Source organism: Leucopleurus acutus (assembly GCF_964270905.1).
Source record: "Leucopleurus acutus genome assembly, chromosome: 3".
In the NCBI taxonomy this organism is placed as follows: Eukaryota; Metazoa; Chordata; class Mammalia; order Artiodactyla; family Delphinidae; genus Leucopleurus; species Leucopleurus acutus.
In genome coordinates this window covers 69,011,882-69,037,923 of record NC_139145.1, presented here as the reverse complement: position 1 = coordinate 69,037,923, position 26,042 = coordinate 69,011,882, and the positions used below count along the sequence as shown (strand labels likewise).

The 26,042-nt window shown below is 36.2% G+C and overlaps 1 protein-coding gene across 1 annotated transcript in view; it reads left to right on the top strand.

Moving 5' to 3' along the window:
* The window catches only part of ADAMTS19 (ADAM metallopeptidase with thrombospondin type 1 motif 19), a gene marked incomplete at its 5' end in the record, with an annotated part of 286,853 nt that overhangs the window by 123,098 nt on the left and 137,713 nt on the right, over positions 1 to 26,042 (top strand). The window contains one exon of the mRNA XM_082836295.1: positions 2,582 to 2,687. Coding sequence (XP_082692421.1) covers positions 2,582 to 2,687 — 106 coding nt within the window. The remainder of the gene's footprint in view (positions 1 to 2,581; positions 2,688 to 26,042) is intronic.

Below are 26,042 nucleotides of genomic sequence, written 5' to 3'. Positions count from 1 at the left end.
ATTGCCTCCTTTTTCACTTAGACACACAAGAATATTAGAAACTAAGTTCCTTAACTTAACAAGCTGTATCTTTCAAAGTCCTTATGGCAGTCATCTCCATTGTGAACCTGTAAACATTCCTATTAAAGTCAGCAGGGAAAACACGGAGCTCAATACCACATGTTTCAACAGTATGTTGAAAATCCTGACCAATGTAGTAACATTACAGAAAAATATGGAAAAAATATGTAAGTATACAACAAAAAGAATAATATAGAAAATATAAGAACTTAAAACAAGTGACAATACTATTTTTATTTGGGAACAGTATATTTGAATGGGTATGGGAGAAGAAATGTAACCCTTATTAAAGTGACTAAATTTGATATGTACTGGTTCATGTAGCAAAGGGATATATGACTTGATGACAACCCACATTGGCTAAATTTTAATCTGCATATGGTAATGGAATTATTTTAGTTGTGGTGAAAAACGTGGTGAACTATATGGGCATTCTAAAGGAAATTTTGTACCAAACAGTGGTCATCAGCATGCTAATTATAGTTGAGCTTGATTTAGAATTTTTGCAGAACATTTAATCTCAAATTATGTATTTTTTAAAAATCTTAAAATGCTCAAGAGAATTTTAATATCCTTTTAAGAGGAGATACTTTTCTTTCACCCTCCATCTCTCCCTTCCTTCTTTCTTCCTTCCTTCTTCGGTTCAATTATGACACAAGTTCAGTTACTCCTAAATCTTAGTTTTCCATTTTTTGTTGTTTTAATAAGTACCAGATTTAGCACTCCTAAAATTCACACTACGTTTAAGAATTTTTTAAAGTTTTTATTTCACTTATCATTTAATGGAACTAGATAAGAACATGTTTTTCTCCTCTTTCTCTTCTTCTCCCTTCTGTTTATTACTACCTTCATCTTTCCTTCCCACTTTATCTTGATTTAACCCTGGAATAATTTCAGTCGCCTTAATAAGCCAAATGAAGTAGGGCTTATCATCTCTCTATTCGTCCATTCATCCATCCATCTATCCATCCATTAATAAAGAAGTTATTCATCTCTTTGTGAATTTGAAATGTCTATAAGATCTATTTTAATTTCTAACTACTTAGAGAAAGTAACATATGTATTTTAATCTCTTGGCTGTTTCTTCCTATAGTTATATGTTTTAAATAACCTGTTTATACTACATTTTGCTTAACAAATATATCTTCATTTGTCTGATAGGCCAGTGGATACCAGGCCTTGACATTCAACATGAAGGTTTGAAAGAGTAGTTAAGGATAAACTTTGAACTAATCTCCATTTTCAACCCTCCAGCAATGACTCCCCTCAAACCTTGTGTGCCTCAGTCTTGAGCCTCTCTGGGTTTCTGCCAGGCTCATAAAATCCTTCTCTCTTGTCATGTGGGCTGTGGCTCCACTAAATCAGTCCGTGTTCCTTCATGAATCTTCTCTTTCCAAAACCCTGGCAAGGTGGTTTATTGTTTTATTTAAATTTAATTATTCCTTGCCATTATTCTTTAAGTTTCTGGAGAAAAAAAGTCACAAGCATTCAGCTAACCACCTTTAATTAGGGGCAACTCTGCTGTAAATTGTAATCAGAAGCAAAATAAAATTAGCTGGTAAATGGCTTTATCTTTGGTAGTCATGTGATCTTTTGCAAAGCATTTTACCTGTCCTGACTTTAATTTTTTCATAAAATGAGCTTACATGTATTTTATAAGGATGTGAGAATTAGAGAACATACAACTAATTCAAAAAATAACAATTTTATTTTATAACATAACTTTTGTTACTTGAAGATACATTAAAACATACTCTTGGAAGATTATAGTTCCTTGTATTAAATGATATTTATTCAGGAGTATATCTGAATTAGTAAAATAGTACATAAATCTTTGACTAAAGAGTATTAGTGATTTCAGATATTATCCTCTTTACTAATAATTTAAACCAAAAGATCAAATGTGTTGCTGAAATTTTTGTCTTAAATAATATTTCAGTATCATGTACTCCGTGGTCAGATCATCTTATTAGCTAAGAAATTTTCAAAGGAAATATTTTCAGTTTTCCAAGTACCATAGATAGTTTTTATGTTACATTAGTTAAAATGGTATTTCATAAAATAAAATTCCAAAATTTTATTACTAAAAATATAAATGTGAGTTCAAGAATCTTATAAATATAGTTTATTTTAGGGTATTTCTTTGAAACTAGGTTTCAAGAATTGAAAAATAAATAATCATTGCTTTTTCATTTACATTTTCTAAGTTGTAACTTTATCTTACATGACAATGAAAAGTGGTATTTATAAAATGTATGTTTATGGTATGCCTTTTGAGAACTGTATAATTGATAAAATAATTTCATCTAAAATATAAAATTGAAAAGAATATTAACAGTTTATTGACTGACATATACATATGCATTTTCTCCTGAAATTGTTTTTAGGGGCTGGATATCACAGTTTAATATTGACATATTTGAGGGGGAAAACTATCATTTTTCTTTTCTTCTATTAATACCAAGCATAAATATTTGCATTTTAATTCTGACATTTGATAATTAACGTTTGTGTTTTCTAGGTATAGCTTACTTGAGTGGAATGTGTAGTGAAAAGAGAAAATGTATTATTGCTGAAGACAATGGCCTGAACCTTGCATTTACAATTGCTCATGAAATGGGCCACAAGTAAGTAAAAATCCTGGCTATGCTAATATATTAGCACGTACCTTTGTAATTTGAATTACATGCATATCTTTTCATTATTTGCTTTGAGCCTAAGTTTTTTAAATTAGGTAAACGAGGAGGCAGAGAAGATCATTTAAATTTGAAGAGTGTCTTCTGGATGTTGTAACCATTCCTGATACTCTGAATGAAATCTTACTACATCATTAAAATCCTCATCAGGACAATCCTTACATGGCACATGATTCATTTCACTCACATTTCCAAATGATATAAACCTTGCAATAATCATGACACTACACAACTGTGCATTATTCAAGCATCCAAGCAAAACACTATGTACAAGTAGAAATAGTTCCAGCTTCTAATAGTACCTGTTTGTTATTATCCGCTACAGAGCAAAGGAATTAATCTGTACGGTTTAGGAGCAATGCATCTGGAAGAGAATTAAACTGGACTCACAATTCATGTGCAATGAACATTAAGTACGTCTCAGGCATAATTCTAAGTAAGCACTTTACATAAATTATTTCACTTAAAACTCACAAAAAGCAGGGATTTCATTTTACAGATAATAAAAATAGCAATAATAATTAGTGGTAGCAACACTTATATAGCACTTACTATGTGCCAGGCATATTTCTACATGCTTTATATATCCCCACAGCGTTCTTGTCAGGTAGACTGTAAGAGTACCCATCTTATAGGGGAGAAAACTGAAGTACAGAGAGGTTAATTTACCCTCCCAAAGTTATAAAAATACTATGATGGAGGAAGGATTTGAACTCAAGTTGTCTAACTCAGGTCATACTGTTCTGAATTTCTTCATTAAGTTGTCTGCTATCTTTGGACCTTGGATTCCTCATCAATAAAATGAGGATAATATCTGTGTTATGAGGTTGGTTTGGGATTCAAATGACATAAGAAATAGACACATATTTACAGGAAATACACTATAGTAGAATGGTGTGGGTTAGGGAATCAGACTTAATTTTGACTGTAGGCTTCTCTACATGCTAGCAGTGTCAGCAGTACAGATGAAAAGTGTTTTAATTGAACTCAGATTTACTGAAGTCTGACTCAGGGAGGTGATCTTTATGGAGACCTCTTTGGTCAAAGACATATTTAGTTTGGCCAGCAGTGTTTCAAAAATTGAATCAGTTGCCAACATTAAAAAGTATAAATTTGACTTAAAAATTCAGATTTCCAGACCTGGCCACATTAGACTCACAGTCCCATACGGCAGCCATTCCTTGGAGTTGAGTAGCGTCTGTACCCTTGAGGCTGGGCCCATCTTTTCCAGCTCATCACAGGCGGCAGCACTCTGCTATCGTGCACCCAGCTGACTTCGTTTTCATTATATACCTGGACTCTGTAGACAATTGCATAAACTTGTGTTGGCAGTGGAATTTGACTGGTAAAGGAAAACTTAGACAAAAACTTATATACGACATAACGGTGTTTGTTTTAAAAAACCCTTTTTATTAGAGTAAACTGAAGTATAGGAAGATGATCAAGTCATAATTATACAGCCCTATGAATTATCAAAAATTGAATGTACCCATGTACCCATAACCTAGTCCGAGAAATAGGATATTATCAGCAGCAATTGATTTTTGATGTCACTGTTTTCAAATGTGTAGGTACACTTTCATTTTCTCCCATGCAGGATTTCAGTAGTCATTCAAGTGCTCTAGAATATATGAGTTTGTTATTTGAAAAAGAAACAAGAAAAGATAAATACACTTTAAAATCATTATCCTTTAGGGAAAGTATACAATGCAATGACCTCATTCAGTATTTCACACCAGGAATCATAGGATTTAGATTCTTAATTCCAATACAGTTTTCATAATTTAAAGATGTTTCAGTTTAATCATAATAGGAAAAACCACATGTATTATTTGAATGAAAAATGCTGACAATAATGTTTAGAGGCAAGAAAGTTATTGTTAAAAATATTTTAAGACAGTGCATATTAATCATAAATACAATTTTTATAAATTAAATGTAAGTTTCTGAATAATTAAAATTTTTACTTCAGCCATGCATTAACAGTTTGGTAGACAAACTGAGTATCTTTTAATGAAACAGACATTAAATAATTTTGTCAAGTACCCTGAATACTAGAGGGTTCACTTTAAAAAGAAATTTTAGAGTTTAAAAGCAATTTCTTTTAAATTAATTTCTTCAGTCTGTGTTATATTCTAAAACATAGGAAAAACAGTAATTAAAGGAACCAACCACAGTACAAGTTGCTTCATTAATATGCAAAGGCTCAGTCAAGAACCTACAACTACTTAAACAAAAAACTAAATGATGTAATTTAAGGAAAGGCCACTTCAGCTTTATGTAGTAGAAACATTGGTTTATGACCAGGAACTCAGGTTGGAATGGCTAAAATGGTAGTAAAATATTATGTTATTTGACTTTATAGAGCTGTACCCAAAATCAATAGAGATGTGCCAAAGGTATGTGTAATGCTTGATGGATTAATACCAGGACATGTGATATATGCTGAACTACTTAGCTGCTGAAAATTCTCCTTACCAGTAAGCAATATTTGTCTCAAAAGTAGAGGCTAAAATTTTTCTTGCAGCTAGATAGTGCGAGACAGTAGCAGTGAGAGTAATGGTGTCTTCATAAAGAACAAACAGCAGGAAGTTCATCCATATAAATTACATCATCATCATCCAGTGTAAGATAAAAAGCACAATGAAACAAAAATGTAGGAAGAGGAAATAAAAAACAATGTTCATATACACATAGCTTCTCACATAGGCAAAGTTTTCATAGATGTTAGATAAGTATATTTATGGATTCTATGTGCATGTGCACACACACACACACACACACACACACACACACACACACACACACACACACACACACACACACCCCAGCAGAGCTCTTTTACTTAGAAGTATAATTAAGATTCAGCTACTTAAGTGAAGCTACTTAATTCTTATTTTTTTCTCTTTTTGGATTTCTTTCTTTTTTTGGTTATAATTTCTTCCAATATATTCAATATATTTCCTGTAGGCAGAACTGGATCATTTAATTTTTCAACCCACAGTTTAAGAAAGGCAGAATGACTTCATCTGAACTTGTCAATTCAAGAATACATTTATAATTACATATGAAATGATTCTAAATTGATTTAAGTGTATTTATGATTGTTGCCTTGAATTTGATCTCTAGAAATTCCCAGAGCAACTCCATGTATAGCTGGGAAAGTCAATATGGGCCACCAAGTAATAAAACTGACTCTTGTGGGGTGAGAATTTAAGTAATTGAAGTGAACAAAAATATCTTTCTTTTACTATTGCAAAAGAATCTTAAGTAATGTCTGCAAAAATATATTAAAATTTTCCTTAGAGAAATTACCAATTAAAAATCTTATATGTAATTATATACAAAAGTATAAGTTAGAATCCATAGCAAGAAAGAGGAAATAAATGATTTATACCAATATTTTATGATTCCTTTCCAAAATTATTTTTCTTTCTAAATGATAGGTCAGGGGAGTGATTATTTTTCTTATAACCAAAAATTTCAACAATAGAATGTTTTTATTGGTATTTAATTGTTTTTATACTCATGAAATACAGATAGGACTTTCATTAATTTACTGTGATGAAGGCTAAAACTTTATTTTTATAAATAAAATACCTTATTAAATTGTTCATAACTTTGATAGGGTTTGGGAATACATATGTATACACATATTCACTATATTTTATATGTCTTATATCATCTTTATGAACAAAATTTCTTAAAGTAAGAGATTATACTTTGATTTCAAGCTGTAATTTATTATTAATATATTAATTGTGGTTACATTACTGTGTGTGGGGAGAGAGTCCCCAAGACCACTCTCAGGTTCAACGATTTGCTAGAAGGACTCGTAAAATTCAGCCAAGTTGTTTTACTCATAATGATAGTTTATTACAGTAAAAGGATATAGATTAAAATCAGCAAATGAGAAAGGCACATAGGGCAGGGTCCAGGGGACACCTGGCGCAAGCTGCCACTTGTCCTCTTCTAGTGGAATTGTACAGACAATGCTTAATTCTCTCAATAATAATGTCTGAGAACACGCACATTATACTGCCAACTGGAGACGCTAACCCGGACCTTGGTACTCAGGGTTTTTAGTGGAATTTAGTCACGTAGGCATGGCTGACCACCTATTCCCTACAGAGGTCAAGCTGTTCTAAGTCCCCCACCATAAATCACACTGTTAGTATTAACTATTGGACATGTCCCAGGGCCCGCAAGTAAACAAAGATACTTTTTTATTAGGCAGGATATTTCAAGGGCTTAGAGTTAGCTCTGAAGAGCAAGGCAAGTCCCAGACCTTTGTTTAGAATGTGCAGGTTTGGGACCACACAGACTTGTGGAGTTAACTCTCAACTGCACAATTACACAGTATTTTTAAAGTTTTAGAATATCATATTTATATTAGGTTGCTAAAGACTATCTAATAATTTAAAAGACTTCTTTTATTATCAGACATTGTACTAAACAGTTTATTCATATCTAATCCAATCTCACAGAAGTCTTGAACTAAGTATTATCATCTTTTTACAGATGAGGAAACTGAAGCTAACAGAGGTTAATTTTTCAGGAGTTCTTCTGATGTTAAGGACATTCTTTTTTGATCAAATATATTGTTAAGATCTTCCTAGATCTCTTAGTTTAATCTTGTCTTTTAAAGTTTTTGACCTGAGACTGTTTTTTAGTAGTCAAATCTCACATTATTTTTTCTATAGTTTTTTGCAATTGGATAGCACATTGCTTGCTTTGTTGAAAAAGTCTTGAAATTAAAAAAAAAATCAGTTGAACTAAACTTTGTGCTTAATGATGTAGCTGATTTACATTCTAGTGCCAGCCGCTTATCTAGTTACAAATCTGTAAAAAAAAAAAACAGTTCACCTTCTGGCAGCCATTGCCCAGACCACACTTTGAAGAGCCCTGTTACATAACGGTTATTCACTCTAAGACAGTATTACATAGGAGTCACATTTGGTTGCCAGAGAGGACTGTTTTTATTTTTAGCCTGAAAGGCGGTTTTTATTTGAATTGTTTATCTCTGTCCTCATATATTCTGTGCAGTCCTTTTAGACATAAATTCTGTGATACAATCCGTTGCAAATAATAAAAGTTGTTCTTTTGTACACATTTTTAGTGGTATTTTAGACTTGTTTGTTATATAAATGTGTGTGTGTGTATATATATACATGAAATATGAATATATACCATATATGTACCATATATACATATCACGTACTTTTTCCTTTAGGGCCACAAATAATTCAGCCCTCTCTGTGAATTCCAACTAAAAGTAAAATAAACCCTTTAACATCGGGTAAGCTTTTACTAAAACTTAGCCCCAGGTCTTAGATATTATAAAATATATAAATTATTATGGAAATAATATTTTGAAAGATAATTGTTAGTAACATAATCCTGTGAGTATTTTTCTGACCTTGCTATATCTGGAGATTTATTGGGCAGCAAAACTTTACACTGACTTAGCACACTGAGACCAAAGACGTCTGCTCCCACCTGAGGAAGGAAGGCATTACTATTAGCTTTACTTTAGGAATGATAGTTGCCAAAGCTCACACAGCTAATAAGTGACTGAGTGGATGTTCAAAGTCAAGTCTGTCCAAATCCAAAGCCCATGTTGTTAATTACTTACTGTGCTATGTCAGAAATGCGTAAGGGTACTTCTAACTCACTTAACTTACTTCTGGGCTGGCTCTTTATTATCTATCCCCAACCTAATGTCTTCAGCCATACTTCACACTATGCTCCCTCTCATTCTCAGCACTGCAGCCACATTAGAGTTCTTACAGTGTTTCTAATGTACCATGGTTCTTCACACTGCAGGACATTGGCACATGCTATACCCTCTACCTTACAAGGATGGGAATATCTTTGAGTAATTATGTCCTACTGATCATAATTCACACATCTTATCAATAACCATTTCCTATAGTACGTGTTCTGTGTAGGTCAGTCTATTAAACACTCAGTGCCACCATCTCTTTATAAATGTGTATTCATTCATCTATTCATAGGCTTTAAGCTCCAAGGGGTAATGAACCATGCCTATTTTTTATTATCATGAGATTCCTAATCCATTTGATAGTGCTTGGTACATACTAGGCAAACAATAAATATGTGTTAAATAAGTGAATGTTTTAATATAGTAATTATCTTAGTAAAATATTCTTATGTGTAGAATGTCAATGAAATTTTATTATAGAAAAGGTGCTGTATGCACACTCAAATTGTTTAGAGCATTTTTAGCTATTGTATGAAACTTTAAATAAGTTATTAGGTAAAGTTTTATTAAAATAATATGGGGTTTTTTAATTAATTTATTTATTTGTTTTTGGCTGTTTTGGGTCTTCGTTGCTGTGCACGGGCTTTCTCTGCTTGCGGCAAGTGGGGGCTCTAGGGCGTGTGGGCTTCAGTAGTTGTGGCACACAGGCTCAGTAGTTATGGCTCGCAGGCTGTAGAGCGCAGGCTCAATAGTCGTGGCGCACAGGTTTAGTTGTTCCATGGCATGTGGCATCTTCCTGGACCAGGGCTTTAACCCGTGTCCCCTGCATTGGCAGGCGGATTATTAACCACTGTGCCACCAGGGAAGTCCCCATGTGTTTTTAAATATACCCAAGGCTACATGGAGTGAGACTTCATTCCAGCATGCACATGCAGAAATGATTCCCCACACCCTGGAAGTGCTCCCCCCTGAGGTCTTCCTATCACAATAAGTGGAAGCTCCATCCTTCCAGTTACTCAGCCAAACACCGTGAAACTGCCCTTGAGCCCTCTCTGTTTCTCGCTCTCAACATTCTGTTCATCAGCTGTTGACTCCACCTTCATAATACATCCAGAATCTGATTACTTCTCACTAATTCTCCTGCTACCACTCTGGGCCAAGCCAATATCACTTCTCATCTGGATTATTACAGTTGCCTCGTAAATGATCTTTACTTTTCATCCCTTGCCTCCTACAGCCTCTTTTCAATTCAGAGCCAGGGACAGTCTTCTAAAACAAAGCAAATTGCCTGACTTCTTTGCTCAAAATCTTCCAGTAGCTTCCTATTGTACTGGTAAAACTCCCAACCTTTACAATGCCCCACAAGACCTTACATAGTCTAGCCTCCTTCACTTCCAGCCTACCATTTCCCTCCTTACTAGGAGGGCTCTAGATGCATCAGCCTCTTTTCTGCAACTCAAACACATGAAGCAAACATCTACCTCAAACCCTGTACCTTATGCTTTTCCTTCTGCCTGCAGTATTCTTCTCCAGAACAGCCACATGGCTGTCTCTGTTTTTCTTCTTTAGTTCTCTGCTCAAGTGTCACCTTAGTGAGGTATTTCTGATAACATGTCTTACAAATGTAAATATAATCACAGCCCCAGCTTATCCTCCTCTGCCTACTTTAATTTTCTTCATAAAATGTTTCCAATTCAGCTGTGTATCTGTCTGTCTGTCTATCTGTCCACCTATGTATCTATCAATCTATCTGTATGTATATGATGAATTCTTGTCTCCTTAGTTCACTGTTGTATTCCCAACCTCTAGAACATGAGTACTTGCATACTTGGCACATAGTATGTACTTTTATTCAATAAATTGATTACTAAAAATGTAGAATATATAACCTCCTAAGCCGTGTAGGACAGCTGAATATATGAAAGTACTAATTGTCTAGTAGAAATGAATAAAACATTCTGCTTGAGGAAATCAGTTGTTTTATCTAAGTAATATCAAATTTACATTAGAATTAACATTATGATCTGGACTGATAGACGTTGAAATCTCCCCTCCCCATTTTAAATACCTGAAAATTCCAAAGAGAGATTTTTTTTTTTTTTTTTGCTGTACGCGGGCCTCTCGCTGTTGTGGCCTCTCCCGTTCAGAAGCACAGGCTCCGGACGCACAGGCCCAGCGGCCATACATGCAGGCCCAGCGCCCATGGCTCACGGGCCCAGCCGCTCCGCGGCATGTGGGATCTTCCCGGACTGGGGCACAAACCCGTGTCCCCTGCATCGGCAGGTGGACTCTCAACCACTGCGCCACCAGGGAAGCCCCATAGTGGGAGTTTTTAACACAGCTCTCTGAAACTGATAGATCAAGTGAACAGAAAGATCTATATGGAAGAGAAGAGATTTGAACAACTAAAAATATTGATCTATTGGGCAGATATAAAACCTACATCCAATTATAAAAGCACACCTGCTCTTTTAAAACATACTGGATAGTTACAAAGAATGACCATATATTGTTTTATTCTACAATTTCAATTTCAAAAAATGAATATACAGATGAATTTTTCTGATCATAATACAATTAAGTTAAACATCCATAACAAAAAAACTAAGAAATTTAGAAATTTACAAGCATACTTTTGAAAAACCCATAGATCAAAGGAGAAATCATTAGGGAAACCAGAATATTCTCAGGTTTAAACAATAACAAATATACTATTTAGAAAGTGTAGATTGCAGATAAAATAGCACATAGAGGAAAATGAATAGCTTTAAACATACATAAAAATTTTATGATGAAATTAATGCCCTAAGTTTTCAAATTAAGATGTTAGAAAGATAACAACAAAGTAAAAAAATTAGAAGAAATAATGAAGAGTAGAAATTAATGAAAAAGAAAAATGTGATAAATGTGAACAACAAAGCCAAAATTAAATATATGAAAATGCAAGTAAAATTGACAAAGATAGGATTGATCGAGAAAAACAGGCATAATTCAACAGTATTAGAAATGAGAAAAGGAGATGTAACACAGATACCAAAGACATTAAAAAGATACTAAGAAAATACACTAAATACTTTCATGGCAAAAAGCTACAAAGAGATGAAATGGGAAAATTCTAAGAAAATGTAATGGAAGGACATAAAGTTCTATAACTATTTAAATAAATTGAATCAGCACTTTAGAATCTTTTCGAAGAAAACACAAGTTCACACAGCAATAGCTTCAAGGAAATTTAGGAAATCTAAATTTTCTAGAATGAAGGAACATCCTCAAATTCATTATTTGAGGCTAGCATTAATATAATATGAAAATCAATAAAGGACTATTATAAAGAAGCAAGTATCAATTATTTCTTATCTGAGAATGATGCAAAAATGGCAAAGAAACATTTTCAAAATAAAGCAGCACTGTATAAATAAATGAAGTTAATACAAGAGAATAAAGTTGACTTTATGTCTGTATAGCAAAGGTCATTTATCATTTAAAAATCTTAATCCCCACATTAACAGATTAATTAACAGATTCTGATTTCTTTTTAAATTTTTATTGGAGTAGAGTTGCTTTACAATATTGTGTTAATTTCTTTTGTACAGCAAAGTGAATCAGCTATACGTATACATATATCCCCTCTTTCTTGGACTTCCTTCCCATTTAGGTCACTACAGAGCATTGAGTAGAGTTCCCTGTTCTATACAGTAGGTTCTCGTTAGTTATCTATTTTATACATAGTATCAATAGTGTATATATGTCGATCCCAATCTCCCAATTCATCCCACCCTCCACCCTCCACCCTCCACCCTCCCCCTTGGTATCCATACGTTTGTTCTCTACGTCTGTGTCTATTTCTGCTTTGTAAATAAGATCGTCTATACCATTTTTTTCAGATTCCACGTTTATGGGTTAATATACAATATTTGTTTGTAATTAACAGAAAAATTACACTATCTCAGTAGCTGCAGAAAAAAATCCAATAAAATAAAATTTACTCATGTAAATTTATCAAGATCAATGGGAATCATGATTCTTAATTGTTAAATATTAGAAACATCCTCTATAAAATTAATAAAATCACAAAGATCTCACTATATCTACTTCTATATATGCACTGGGGGTACAAACCAGTACAGCATGAGAGTAAAATAAATGGAAGATGTAGGGTTGAGAATGGAAGAAACAAAGCTATTTTACTTTGCAAATGATATGATTGCCTACATAAAAACACAATATAATGCAAAGGTAAAGTATGGAATTAGTTGATGAGTATAGTAAGTCTATTGGATATAAGATAAATATAAAAAACACAAAAATACAAAATATCATTAAAAAAGAGGATGCTGTTTACTGTAGCAATAGAAAACACAAAATACTTAAGAATAAATCCAACAAAAGACAGAAAAGCAAATACCCCTATTAAAATTCATTAAATCAAACCTGTATCAGTGGAAATATACCATGTTTGTGGGTAAATGAAATATCTTACAGATGTCAGTTCTGCTGTACATATTTTAGAGGTTCATGGAAATTCCAATGATAAACTTTTATATAAGTTGGTAAATATTTCTAACATTTATATATAAGTACAAATAGCCAAAAATAGTCAAAACATTCTTGGAGAAGCTATGAAGGCAAAGCTTGGAGGCAAAGGTAGAAGAGGATGAGGAGGAGAATAACATGGGAATCTTTCTCTAACGGAAATGAAGACCTATCATGAGACTATAGTAACTAAGATCTTGACATTTACGCATATATTCACAGGAAATACAGTGAAATACAGAGTCATAAACAGGCCCATGCCTACTTGAAAACCTGACATCTGACCACACTGTCATTGCAGACCAGTAAAGAAAGTTGACTGTTTATAAAAATGTGGTGGTACAATTGGTTTTCCACATGTATAAAAATAAAATTGAACACTTTCCTCAGCTCATTTCTAGAAATCAATTCCAAAGACTGATACATCACAGATGAGACTTCTAAGAGAAAGTATACAAGACTGTCTTTAGGACTTCAGGACTAAAATGATTTCTACAACAGCACACACTTTGCGTGCCTTCTTCTCGAAGGCGGAAATATAAGATCTGATAGAGAAGTTGGTCATGGATCTTAGAATTTGTCTTGTCCAAATTTCCTATTTGTGTGATGGTTTCCCTTAATACTTTTTTGTTGTTGTTGAAGTATAGTTGATTTACAATGTTATGCTAATTACAGCTGTACAGCAAAGTGATTCAGTTACACATATATATATTCTTTTTTTTAATATATTCCTTTCCATTATGGTTTATCAGAGGATATTTTTTTATTGGAGTATAATTGCTTTACAATGTTGTGTTAGTTTCTGCTGTACAATGAGTGAATCAGCTATATGTATACCTATATCCCCTCCCTCCTGGACCTCCCTCCCACTTGACCCCCCATCCCACAGAGCACCAAGCTGAGCTTCCTGTGCTTTACAGCATGTTCCCACTAGCTATCTATTTTACACATGGTAGTGTACATGTGTCAGTCCTGATCTCCCAATTCATCCCACCCTTCCCTTCCCCCCACTGTGTCCACATGTCCGTTCTCTACGTCCAGGTCTCTATTCCTGCCCTGCAAATAGGTTCACCTGTACCATTTTTCTAGATTCCACATATATGCATTAATATACGATATTTGTTTTTCTCTTTCTGGCTTACTTCACTCTGTATGACAGACTCTAGGTCCATCCATATCTCTGCAAATGATCCAGTTTCATTCCTTTTTATGGCTGAGTAATATTCCATTCTATATATGTTCCACATCTTCTTTATCCATTCATCTGTTGTTGGACATTTAGGTTGTTTCCATGTCCTGGCTATTGTAAATAGTGTTGCAATGAACATTGGGGTACATGTGTCTCTTTGAATTATGGTTTTCTCAGGGTATATGCACAGTAGTGGGATTGCTGGGTCATATGGTAGTTCTATTTTTAGTTTTCTAAGGAACCTCCATACTTTTCTCCATAGTGGCTGTATCAATTTATATTCCCACCAACAGTGCAAAAGGGTTCCCTTTTCTCCACACCCTCTCCAGCATTTATTGTTTGTAGCTTTTTTTTTTTTTTTTTTTTTTTTTTGCAGTACGTGGGCCTTTCACTGTTGTGGCCTCTCCCATTGCGGAGCACAGGCTCCAGACGCGCAGGCTCAGTGGCCATGGCTCACAGGCCCAGCCGCTCCACGGCATGTGGGATCCTTCCGGACCGGGGCACGAACCCGTGTCCCCTGCATCAGCAGGCAGACTCTCAACCACTGCACCACCAGGGAAGCCCTGTTTGTAGATTTTTTGATGATGGCTGTTCTGACTGGTGTGAGGTGATACCTCATTGTAGTTTTGATTTGCCTTTCTCTAATAATTAGTGATATTGATCATCTTTTCATGTGCCTGTTGGCCATCTGTATGTCTTGTTTGGTGACTTGTCTATTTAAGTCTTTCACCCATTTTTTAATTGGGTGGTTTGTTTTTTTTAATCATAGGACATTGAATATAGTTCTCTGTGCTATACAGTAGGACCTTACTGTTTATCTCCTTAATACTTAAGTTATTTATATTACATAACAGTTCAGATACACACACATACAATGTAGTATGTGTACACATATATATTACATGTATTTGTTTTCATGAAAATATTTAATAAATTTAAAATTAGAAAGGAGAGGCAAAATGAGTATCATTTGTATAAATGGAAAACTTCAGACAATCTACTAAAAAACCTATTAGAGCAGTGAGAGAATTTTTTTTTTTAACATCTTTATTGGAGTATAATTGCTTTACAATGGTATGTTAGTTTCAGCTTCACAACAAAATGAATCAGTTACATATATACATATATTCCCATATCTCTTCCCGCTTGCGTCTCCCTCCCTCCCACCCTCCCTATCCCACCCCTCCAGGCGGTCACAAAGCACCGAGCTGATCTCTCTGTGCTATGCGGCTGCTTCCCACTAGCTATCTACCTTACGTTTGGTAGTGTATATATGTCCATGCCTCTTTATCGCTTTGTCACCGTTTACCCTTCCCCCTCCCCATAGCCTCAAGTCCATTCTCTAGTAAGTCTGTGTCTTTATTCCTGTTTCACCCCTAGGTTTTTCATGACATTTTTTTTTTAATTCCATATATATGTGTTAGCATACGGTATTTGTCTCTCTCTTTCTGACTTACTTCACTCTGTATGACAGACTCTAGGTTATCCACCTCATTACAAATAGCTCAATTTCGTCTCTTTTTATGGCTGAGTAATATTCCATTGTATATATGTGCCACATCTTCTTTATCCATTCATCCGATGATGGACACTTAGGTTGTTTCCATCTCTGGGCTATTGTAAATAGAGCTGCAATGAACATTTTGGTACATGACTCTTTTTGAATTATGGTTTTCTCAGGGTATATGCCCAGTAGTGGGATTGCTGGGTCATATGGTAGTTCTATTTGTAGCTTTTTAAGGAACCTCCATACTGTTCTCCACAGTGGCTGTATCAATTTACATTCCCACCAACAGTGTAAGAGGGTTCCCTTTTCTCCACACCCTCTCCAGCATTTATTGTTTCTAGATTTTTTGATGATGGCCATTCTGACTGGTGTGAGATGATATCTCATTGTAGTTTTGATTTGCATTTCTCTCATGATTAGTGATGTTGAGCATTCTTTCATGTGTTTGTTGGCAGTCTGTATATCTTCTTTGGAGAAATGTCTATTTAGGTCTTCTGCCCATTTTTGGATTGGGTTGTTTGTTTTTTTGTTATTAAGCTGCATGAGCTGCTTATAAATTTTGGAGATCAATCCTTTGTCAGCTGCTTCATTTGCAAATATTTTCTCCCATTCTGAGGGTTGTCTTTTGGTCTTCTTTATGGTTTCCTTTGCTGCGCAAAAGCTTTTAAGTTTCATTAGGTCCCATTTGTTTACTCGTTTTTATTTCCATTTCTCTAGGAGGTGGGTCAAAAAGGACCTTGCTGTGATTTATGTCATAGAGTGTTCTGCCTATGTTTTCCTCTAAGAGTTTGATAGTTTCTGGCCTTACATTTAGGTCTTTAATCCATTTTGAGCTTATTTTTGTGTATGGTGTTAGGGAGTGATCTAATTTCATACTTTTACATGTAGCTGTCCAGTTTTCCCAGCACCACTTATTGAATAGGCTGTCCTTTCTCCACTGTACATTTCTGCCTCCTTTGTCAAAGATAAGGTGACCATATGTGTGTGGGTTTATCTCTGGGCTTTCTATCCTGTTCCATTGATCTATCTTTCTGTTTTTGTGCCACTACCATACCATCTTGATAACTGTAGCTTTGTAGTATAGTCTGAAGTCTGGGAACCTGATTCCTCCAGTTCCTTCTTTCGTTCTCAAGATTGCTTTGGCTATTCGGGGTCTTTTGTGTTTCCATACAAATTGCAAAATTTTTTGTTCTAGTTCTGTGAAAAATGCCAGTGGTAGTTTGATAGGGATTGCATTGAATCTATAGATTGCTTTCGGTAGTAGAGTCATTTTCACAATGTTGATTCTTCCAATCCAAAAACATGGTATATCTCTCCATCTATTTGTATCATCTTTAATTTCTTTCATCAGTGTCTTATAATTTTCTGCATACAGATCTTTTGTCTCCTTAGGTAGGTTTATTCCTAGATATTTTATTCTTTTTGTTGCAATGGTAAATGGGAGTGTTTTCTTGATTTCACTTTCAGATTTTTCATCATTAGTATATAGGAATGCCAGAGATTTCTGTGCATTAATTTTGTATCCTGCCACTTTACCAAATTCATTGATTAGCTCTAGTAGTTTTCTGGTAGCATCTTTAGGGTTCTCTATGTATAGGATCATGTCATCTGCAAACAGTGACAGCTTTACTTCTTCTTTTCCGATTTGGATTCCTTTTATTTCCTTTTCTTCTCTGATTGCTGTGGCTAAAACTTCCAAAACTATGTTGAATAAGAGTGGTGAGAGTGGGCAACCTTGTCTTGTTCCTGATCTTAGTGGAAATGCTTTCAGTTTTTCACCATTGAGGATGATGTTTGCTGTGGGCTTGTCATATATGGCCTTTATTATGTTGAGGAAAGTTCCCTCTATGCCTACTTTCTGCAGGGTTTTTATCATAAATGGGTGTTGAATTTTGTCAAAAGCTTTCTCTGCATCTATTGAGATGATCATATGGTTTTTCTCCTTCAGTTTGTTAATATGGTTTATCACATTGATAGATTTGCGTATATTGAAGAATCCTTGCATTCCTGGAATAAACCCCACTTGATCATGGTGTATGATCCTTTTAATGTGCTGTTGGATTCTGTTTGCTAGTATTTTGTTGAGGATTTTTGCATCTATGTTCATCAGTGATATTGGCCTGTAGTTTTCTTTCTTTGTGACATCCTTGTCTGGTTTTGGTATCAAGGTGATGGTGGCCTCGTAGAAGGAGTTTGGGAGTGTTCCTCCCTCTGCTATATTTTGGAAGAGTTTGAGAAGGATAGGTGTTAGCTCTTCTCTAAATGTTTGATAGAATTCGCCTGTGAAGCCATCTGGTCCTGGGCTTTTGTTTGTTGGAAGATTTTTAATCGTAGTTTCAATTTCAGTGCTTGTGATTGGTCTGTTCATATTTTCTATTTCTTCCTGATTCAGTCTTGGGAGGTTGTGCCTTTCTAAGAATTTGTCCATTTCTTCCAGATTGTCCATTTTATTGGCATAGAGTTGCTTGTAGTAATCTCTCATGATCTCTTTTATTTCTGCAGTGTCAGTTGTTACCTCTCCTTTTTCATTTCTAATTCTATTGATTTGAGTCTTCTCCCTTTTTTTCTTGATGAGTCTGGCTAGTGGTTTATCTATTTTGTTTATCTTCTCAAAGAACCAGCTTTTAGTTTTATTGATCTTTGCTATCATTTCCTTCATTTCTTTTTCATTTATTTCTGATCTGATTTTTATGATTTCTTTCCTTCTGCTAGCTTTGGGGTTTTTTTGTTCTTCTTTCTCTAATTGCTTGAGGTGCAAGGTTAGGTTGTTTATTCGAGATGTTTCCTGCTTCTTAAGGTGGGCTTGTATTGCTATAAACTTCCCCCTTAGAACTGCTTTTGCTGCATCCCACAGGTTTTGGGTCGTTGTGTCTCCATTGTCATTTGTTTCTAGGTATTTTTTGATTTCCTCTTTGATTTCTTCAGTGATCACTTCATTATTAAGCAGTATATTGTTTAGCCTCCATGTGTTTGTATTTTTTACAGATCTTTTCCTGTAATTGATATCTAGTCTCATGGCGTTGTGGTCAGAAAAGATACTTGATACAATTTCAATTTTCTTAAATTTACCAAGGCTTGATTTGTGACCCAAGATATGATCTATCCTGGAGAATGTTCCATGAGCACTTGAGAAAAATGTGTATTCTGTTGTTTTTGGATGGAATGTCCTATAAATATCAATTAACTCCATCTCGTTTAATGTATCATTTAAAGCTTGTGTTTCCTTATTTATTTTCATTTTGGATGATCTGTCCATTGGTGAAAGTGGGGTGTTAAAGTCCCCTACTATGAATGTGTTACTGTCGATTTCCCCTTTTATGGTTGTCAGTATTTGCCTTATGTATTGAGGTGCACCTATGTTGGGTGCATAAATATTTACAATTGTTATATCTTCCTCTTGGATTGATCCCTTGATCATTATGTAGTGTCCTTCTTTGTCTCTTCTAATAGTCTTTGTTTTAAAGTCTATTTTGTCTGATATGAGAATTGCTACTCCAGCTTTCTTTTGGTTTCCATTTGCATGAAATACCTTTTTCCATCCCCTTACTTTAAGTCTGTATGTGTCTCTAGGTCTGAAGTGGGTCTCTTGTAGACAGCAAATATATGGGTCTTGTTTTTGTATCCATTCAGCCAATCTGTGTCTTTTGGTGGGAGCATTTAGTCCATTTACATTTAAGGTAATTATCGATATGTGTGTTCCTATTCCCATTTTCTTAATTGTTTTGGGTTCGTTATTGTAGGTCCTTTCCTTCTTTTGTGTTTCTTGCCTAGAGAAGTTCCTTTAGCAGTTGTTGTAGAGCTGGTTTGGTGGTGCTGAACTCTCTCAGCTTTTGCTTGTCTGTAAAGGTTTCAATTTCTCCATCAAATCTGAATGAGATCCTTGCTGGGTAGAGTAATCTTGGTTGCAGGTTTTTCTCCTTCAACACTTTCAATATGTCCTGCCACTCCCTTCTGGCTTGCAGAGTTTCTGCTGAAAGATCAGCTGTTAACCTTATGGGGATTCCCTTGTGTGTTATTTGTTGTTTTTCCCTTGCTGCTTTTAATATGTTTTCTTTGTATTTAATTTTTGACAGTTTGATTAATATGTGTCTTGGCGTATTTCTCCTTGGATTTATCCTGTATGGGACTCTCTGTGCTTCCTGGACTTGATTAACTATTTCCTTTCCCATATTAGGGAAGTTTTCAACTATAATCTCTTCAAATATTGTCTCAGTCCCTTTCTTTTTCTCTTCTTCTTCTGGAACCCCTATAATTCGAATGTTGGTGCGTTTAATGTTGTCCCAGAGGTCTCTGAGACTGTCCTCAGTTCTTTTCATTCTTTTTTCTTTATTCTGCTCTGCAGTAGTTATTTCCACTATTTTATCTTCCAGGTCACTTATCCGTTCTTCTGCCTCAGTTATTCTGCTATTGAACCCATCTAGAGTACTTTTAATTTCATTTATTGTGTTGTTCATCGTTGCTTGTTTCATCTTTAGTTCTTCTAGGTCCTTGTTAACTGATTCTTGCAATTTGTCCATTCTATTGTCCATTCTATCTCCAAGATTTCGGATCAACCTTACTATCATTATTCTGAATTCTTTTTCAGGTAGACTGCCTATTTCCTCTTCATTTGTTAGGCCTGGTGGGTTTTTATCTTGCTCCTTCATCTGCTGTGTGTTTTTCTGTCTTTTCATTTTGCTTATCTTACTGTGTTTGGGGTCTCCTTTTTTTTTTTTGCAGGCTGAAGGTTCGTAGTTCCTGTTGTTTTTTGTGTCTGTCCCCAGTGGCTAAGGTTGGTTCAGTGGGTTGTGTAGGCTTCCTGGTGGAGGGTACTAGTGCCTGTGTTCTGGTGTATGAGGCTGGATCTTGTCTTTCTGGTGGGCAGGTCCACGTCTGGTGGTGTGTTTTGGGGTGTCTGTAGACTTATTATGATTTTGGGCAGCCTCTCTGCTAATGGGTGGGGTTGTGTTCCTGTCTTGCTAGTTGTTTGGCATAGGATGTCCAGCACTGTAGCTTGCTGGTCGTTGAGTGAAGCTGGGTGCTGGCGTTGAGATGGAGATCTCTCGGAGATTTTTGCTGTTTGATAGTATGTGCAGCTGGGAGGCCTCTTGTGGACCAGTGTCCTGAAGTTGGCTCTCCCACCTCAGAGGCACAGCACTGAGTCCTGGCTGCAGCACCAAGAGCCTTTCATCCACAGGGCTCCTTAATTTGGGATGATTCGTTGTCTATTCAGGTATTCCACAGATGCAGGGTATATCAAGTTGATTGTGGAGCTTTAATCCGCTGCTTCTGAGGCTGCTGGGAGAGATTTCCCTTTCTCTTCTTTGTTCTCACAGTTCCCAGGGGCTCAGCTTTGGATTTGGCCCCGCCTGTGCGTGTAGGTCGCCGGAGGGCGTCTGTTCTTTGCTCAGACAGGACGGGGTTAAAGGAGCCGCTGATTCGGAGGCTCTGGCTCACCCAGGCCGGGGGTAGGGGGGTAGGGAGGGTCACGGAGTGCAGGGCGGGCCTGCAGCGGCAGAGGCCGGCGTGACGTTGCAGCCTGAGGCGCGCCGTGCACTCTCCCGGGGGAGCCGTCCCCGGATCCCGGGACCCCGGCAGCGGCGGGCTGCACAGGCTCCCCGGAAGGGCGTGTGGCTAGTGACCTGCGCTCGCACACAGGCCTCCTGGCGGCGGCAGCAGCGGCCTTAGCGTCCCATGTCCGTCTCTGGGCTCCGCACTCAGCCGCGGCTCGCGCCCGTCCCCGGAGCTCTCCCAAGCAGCGTTCCCAATCCCCGCTCCTCGTGCACCAGGAAACAAAGAGGGACGTAAAAGTCTCTTGCCTCTTCGGCAGGTCCCGACCCCTCCCCGGACTCTCTCCCGGCCAGCCGCAGCACACCAACGCCCTGCAGGCTGTGTTCACGCCGCCAACCTCAGTCCTCTCCCGGCGCTCCGACAAAAGCCGGAGCCTCAGCTCCCAGTCCCGCCCGCCCCGGCGGGCGAGCAGACAAGCCTCTCGGCTGGTGAGTGCCGGTCGGCCCGATCCTCTGCGCTGGAATCTGTCCGCTTTGCCCTCCGCACCCCTGTTGCTGTGCTCTCCTCCGCGGCTCCCAAGCTCCCCCACTCCGCCTCCCGAAGTCTCCACCCGCGAAGGGGCTTCCTAGTGTGTGGACACTTTTCCTCCTTCACAGCTCTCTCCCGCTAGTACAGGACCCGTCCCTATCCTTTTGTCTCTGTTTAGTTTTTTCTTTTGCCCTAACCAGGTACGTGGGGGGTTCCTTGCCTTTTGGGAGGTCTGAGGTCTTCTGCCAGCGTTCAGTAGGTGCTCCGTAGGAGTTGTTCCACGCGTAGATGTATTTCTGGTGTATCTGTGGAGAGGAAGGTGATCTCCGCGTCTTACTCTTCCGCCATCTTCCCCAGTTTTGCAGTGAGAGAATTTTATTGGACTGTTAAAAAACAGTGTAAAAATTGTTTTCTTTCCAAAACATGAACAAGAGCCACTTGCAAACTGTAAGGAAAGAAAAAAATTTCATTTATATTGAAGATAGCAAAAAATAAAATAAAAATTAAAAAGATAAAACACCTAGGAATATACTTACAAAGGAATGTACAAGACTTATAAAAAGAAGAATTATTAACCACACAGAGTCCTAAAAGTGGTGTAAATAAATGGAAAGAGATTTCTTGGTTTAGGGTAGGAACAGTCAATATTATAAAATGACAATTATCTATATATAAATTAATATAATCTGCCCAAAATATCAATAGAATTTTTTTACTAGACAGCCTGATTTTAGAGTCCATGTGGAAAACTCAACATAAGAAATTTCTTGTTTAAAAAAAAAAAAAACACTCTGGGGAGGAGGAGGGTGAGCGCTATCAAATAGTAATACATTTCAGAATAGGTAAAGCAGTTTGTGCTGGTGCTGGAAAAAGCAGACAAGTCAATGGAAGAGAGAGTAAGAAAAAAAATATTCCATTTATATGTAGGAAAGATGTGGAGGTGTAGCATATAATAAAAGCTGCACCTACAATCAATGGAAGGAAATGAATCATTCAATAACAAAAGTAACAGAAATCTGATTCTCTACCTTAGACATTACATCGGAACACACCAAAATGATTCTGTACGTGAGATTTTTTGTTTTGTTGGCTTTTTTCTTTTTTAGTCTTTTAATAGAGAACGTTTATGATTCTAGGTGTGAAATCTAGAAATATTTAAGGAAAATTCACATAAAATTAGTGACTTGAAATTAAATATCAAGGCAAGGAAAAAAATACAACAGTCAGAAGATAAATCACAGTCAGTGCAAGCATTTGCATCATGTGTAATATTGGCACATGACAAAGTAATATTTTCCTTAATATAAAAAGAGCTCTTAAAAATAAATTTGCAAAATGACCAAAGTCCCATTAGAAAAATGGCAAAGAATATAACCACATAGCTCATAGAGATATTTTGATGGCTTATATGAGAATATCCTAGTGTCGTTAATAGGATGCCAGTCAAACCACAAAGCAATTCTCCTTTCGACTATCAGATTACATAAATCTACATAGATGAATCCACATTTACTCCCACTGTAAGGACCACGTGCCTCCTTTGACGAGAAAACTCTCCCTGTCCTCTTCCCTCATTTTCTCTTCCTCTTCTTTCACGTCATTTCTTCAGAGAAGTATTCCATGGGTAGGTTAAATCCCTTCATATCTGCTCTTACTAATTCTATGTAGTTTTCATTCCTAATTTTTTCACAGTTGTAGGTTTACACTTGCATGATTATTTAATGTCTGTATCTCTAATTAGATTGTGTTTATTTTATTTATTTATTTATTTTTGGCTGCATTGGGTCTTTATTGCTGCGCAAGGGCTTTCTCTAGTTGCGGCGAGCGGGGGCTACTCTTCATTGCGATGCTCGGGCTTCTCATTGCGTTGGCTTCTCTTGTTGTGGAACATGGACTCTAGGTGTGCATGCTTCAGTAGTTGTGGCACGTGGGCTCGGTAGTTGTGGCTCACGGTCTCTAGAGTGCAGGCTCAGTAGTTGTGGCACACAGACTCAGTTGCTCCACGGCATGTGGGATCTTCCCGGACCAGGGCTCACACCTGTGTCCCCTGTATTGGCAGGTGGATTCTTAACCACTGTGCCACCAGGCAAGCCCTAGATTGTGTTTCTTGAGGACAGGGGCTGTGTCTTGTTTTGTTTTATGTTTGTTTCTGCTGTCATTGCTGTTTAACATTGTATCTCTCACACCTTTCATTTGTGCTCTATAAATAGCTGTTAAATGATTTTTCGATTAACAGTGTAAGTGAATGAAAAGCGTTCGTCTATGAGGAAATAGATATTCTTATACATTTTTGAGAGGTGTGTAAGTGGGGCACTATTTTTGGAGGCCATATGCAATATTTATCCAAATTTAAATAGAAGACTGCTGGTAAATACAGTTTCAGTTTATTTTCCCAGCTTTGAGTTTAGCACATGTTAAATTATAATTTAATTTGTTTTGTGTTTCTTTGCTTACTAGAATGGTTAAGCATCTCATCTTTTTCTCACTTGTTAAATTTATTCCATTACTTTAAAAATAAGTAGCCAATAAAAGTAATCATAAGGACTTGAAAATGATCACTGTCTTATATTAATGAAATAGTATTTATTTTTTGACCATTTAGTATCTGATGCCTCAGCACTTTGTTTTCCTAATTATAAAAACTGTCCTTTTAAGATAGGTTTATATTATTGAAATAATAGTATGGATATAAGGTTGTAGACAAAGTTGTTTGTCTTGAAAACAGTTTACGATACAATTTTGTAATTTGACTTTAGCACATTTATGGTAATTTATACTTGTAATAGATAGTGTCAAGAAAATAAAAAAGCTCTAGCAGAGTTCTGCATTTTTAAAAGTTAAAAGAAACTGCATTAAACATATACAATTTATTTACTGATTAAGAATCTCATCTGGTAATTAGATTGCCTACTTCATAGAGATGATGAATGGATAAAATTACATACATTAGGGAAAATTACTTATAAATTATGTGACTATAAAAACACAGAACATGTTTTCACATGGCCAAAATACTTGTATGTTTTTGGTTTTTGTTTTGCTTTTTTGAACCAAGGGGAAAAGACTAATATATATTTATTAAACTTTGGCTTAGAGACATGGCTTTTCCACTAAGTTGACAATTCAGGAGTTTCTTTGGAACTGAGAAGTTAATGAGGCAATAAATATGCAAAGTTAGCTCCTTGAAGGCAACAAATATTTGGGGCACCTGCTAAAGTTTTAAGTAATCCCAGAGTACGAACAATGTAGATGCCTTGTAATTAATAAGGCTTTGAAATCAATGACATTTGCTTACATGCTTTGATGGAAATTTTGCCTGGGCAGAACCAAGGTAGGGCCAGGTTATAACCCACTTCTTCAGACATCTGCATTTCTGTTATTGGCATCAATATTGTTATCAGTTCTTAAGTTGAGACATCTAAAACATCTTTAACTCTTTCTAGTCTTAGCTCCTTCCATAATCAGTTGTAAAATTCTGTTCATTGGTCATCTGAAATAGTTAGCCCATCTTTCCATTCCCTCTTCTGTTATTTATCCAGGCTTGGACTATTGCAATACCCACCTCAGCGATCTCCTTGCCTCAGCACCTAATCTTTCTAATCTGTCTTACTTTCATCAGATTCAGCTTCCTGAATTATGGTTCTGATCTTCAGTTCAGAAATCTTTATTGCTCCTTACCACCTAATGAATGAACTCCAAATTCCATAGCCTTAGATTCATGACTTTTACAGATTGGTCCCAATCTATCTTTCTAACTTTATAAGCTACTTCTCTATTTCATGAATGTAAACAATCCATAATTTTCAAGCTTCATGTCTTTATTAATGCTTTTTTCTTATTCCAACTCCCAGCCCTACTGATTTATACCTTTTTCAGTTTTACTTATCCATTAAGTAAAGACAAATGTAATCCCTTTAATGGTCAAACCAAATGTAATCCTTTTTGTGAAATTAGACCTGAAAGTCCAGCTGGAAATGTATCTCCTTTTTTAACTCCCTTACACTGTTAGTTGTAAATATCACTTGTAGCTTAATTTCTAATATATACTGATTTATACTGATATTTATACACACATACACTCCCTACTGGACAGGAATCTCTATAAAAATAGGATTAGTGTCTAATACATTTTTTCTCATATTGTACCAGGTTGAGTGCATTGTATATTATAGGAACTCAAATATTTATTGTATGAATGAATAAGCATTTGTTTTAGGAATACTCACCTTTTGGACAACCATTTTGAGATTCAGGGTAGAGAGCAGTTGAGTTCCAGAAGCAGGGAAAGAGGAATTAGTTTGGGTCAAGGAATGC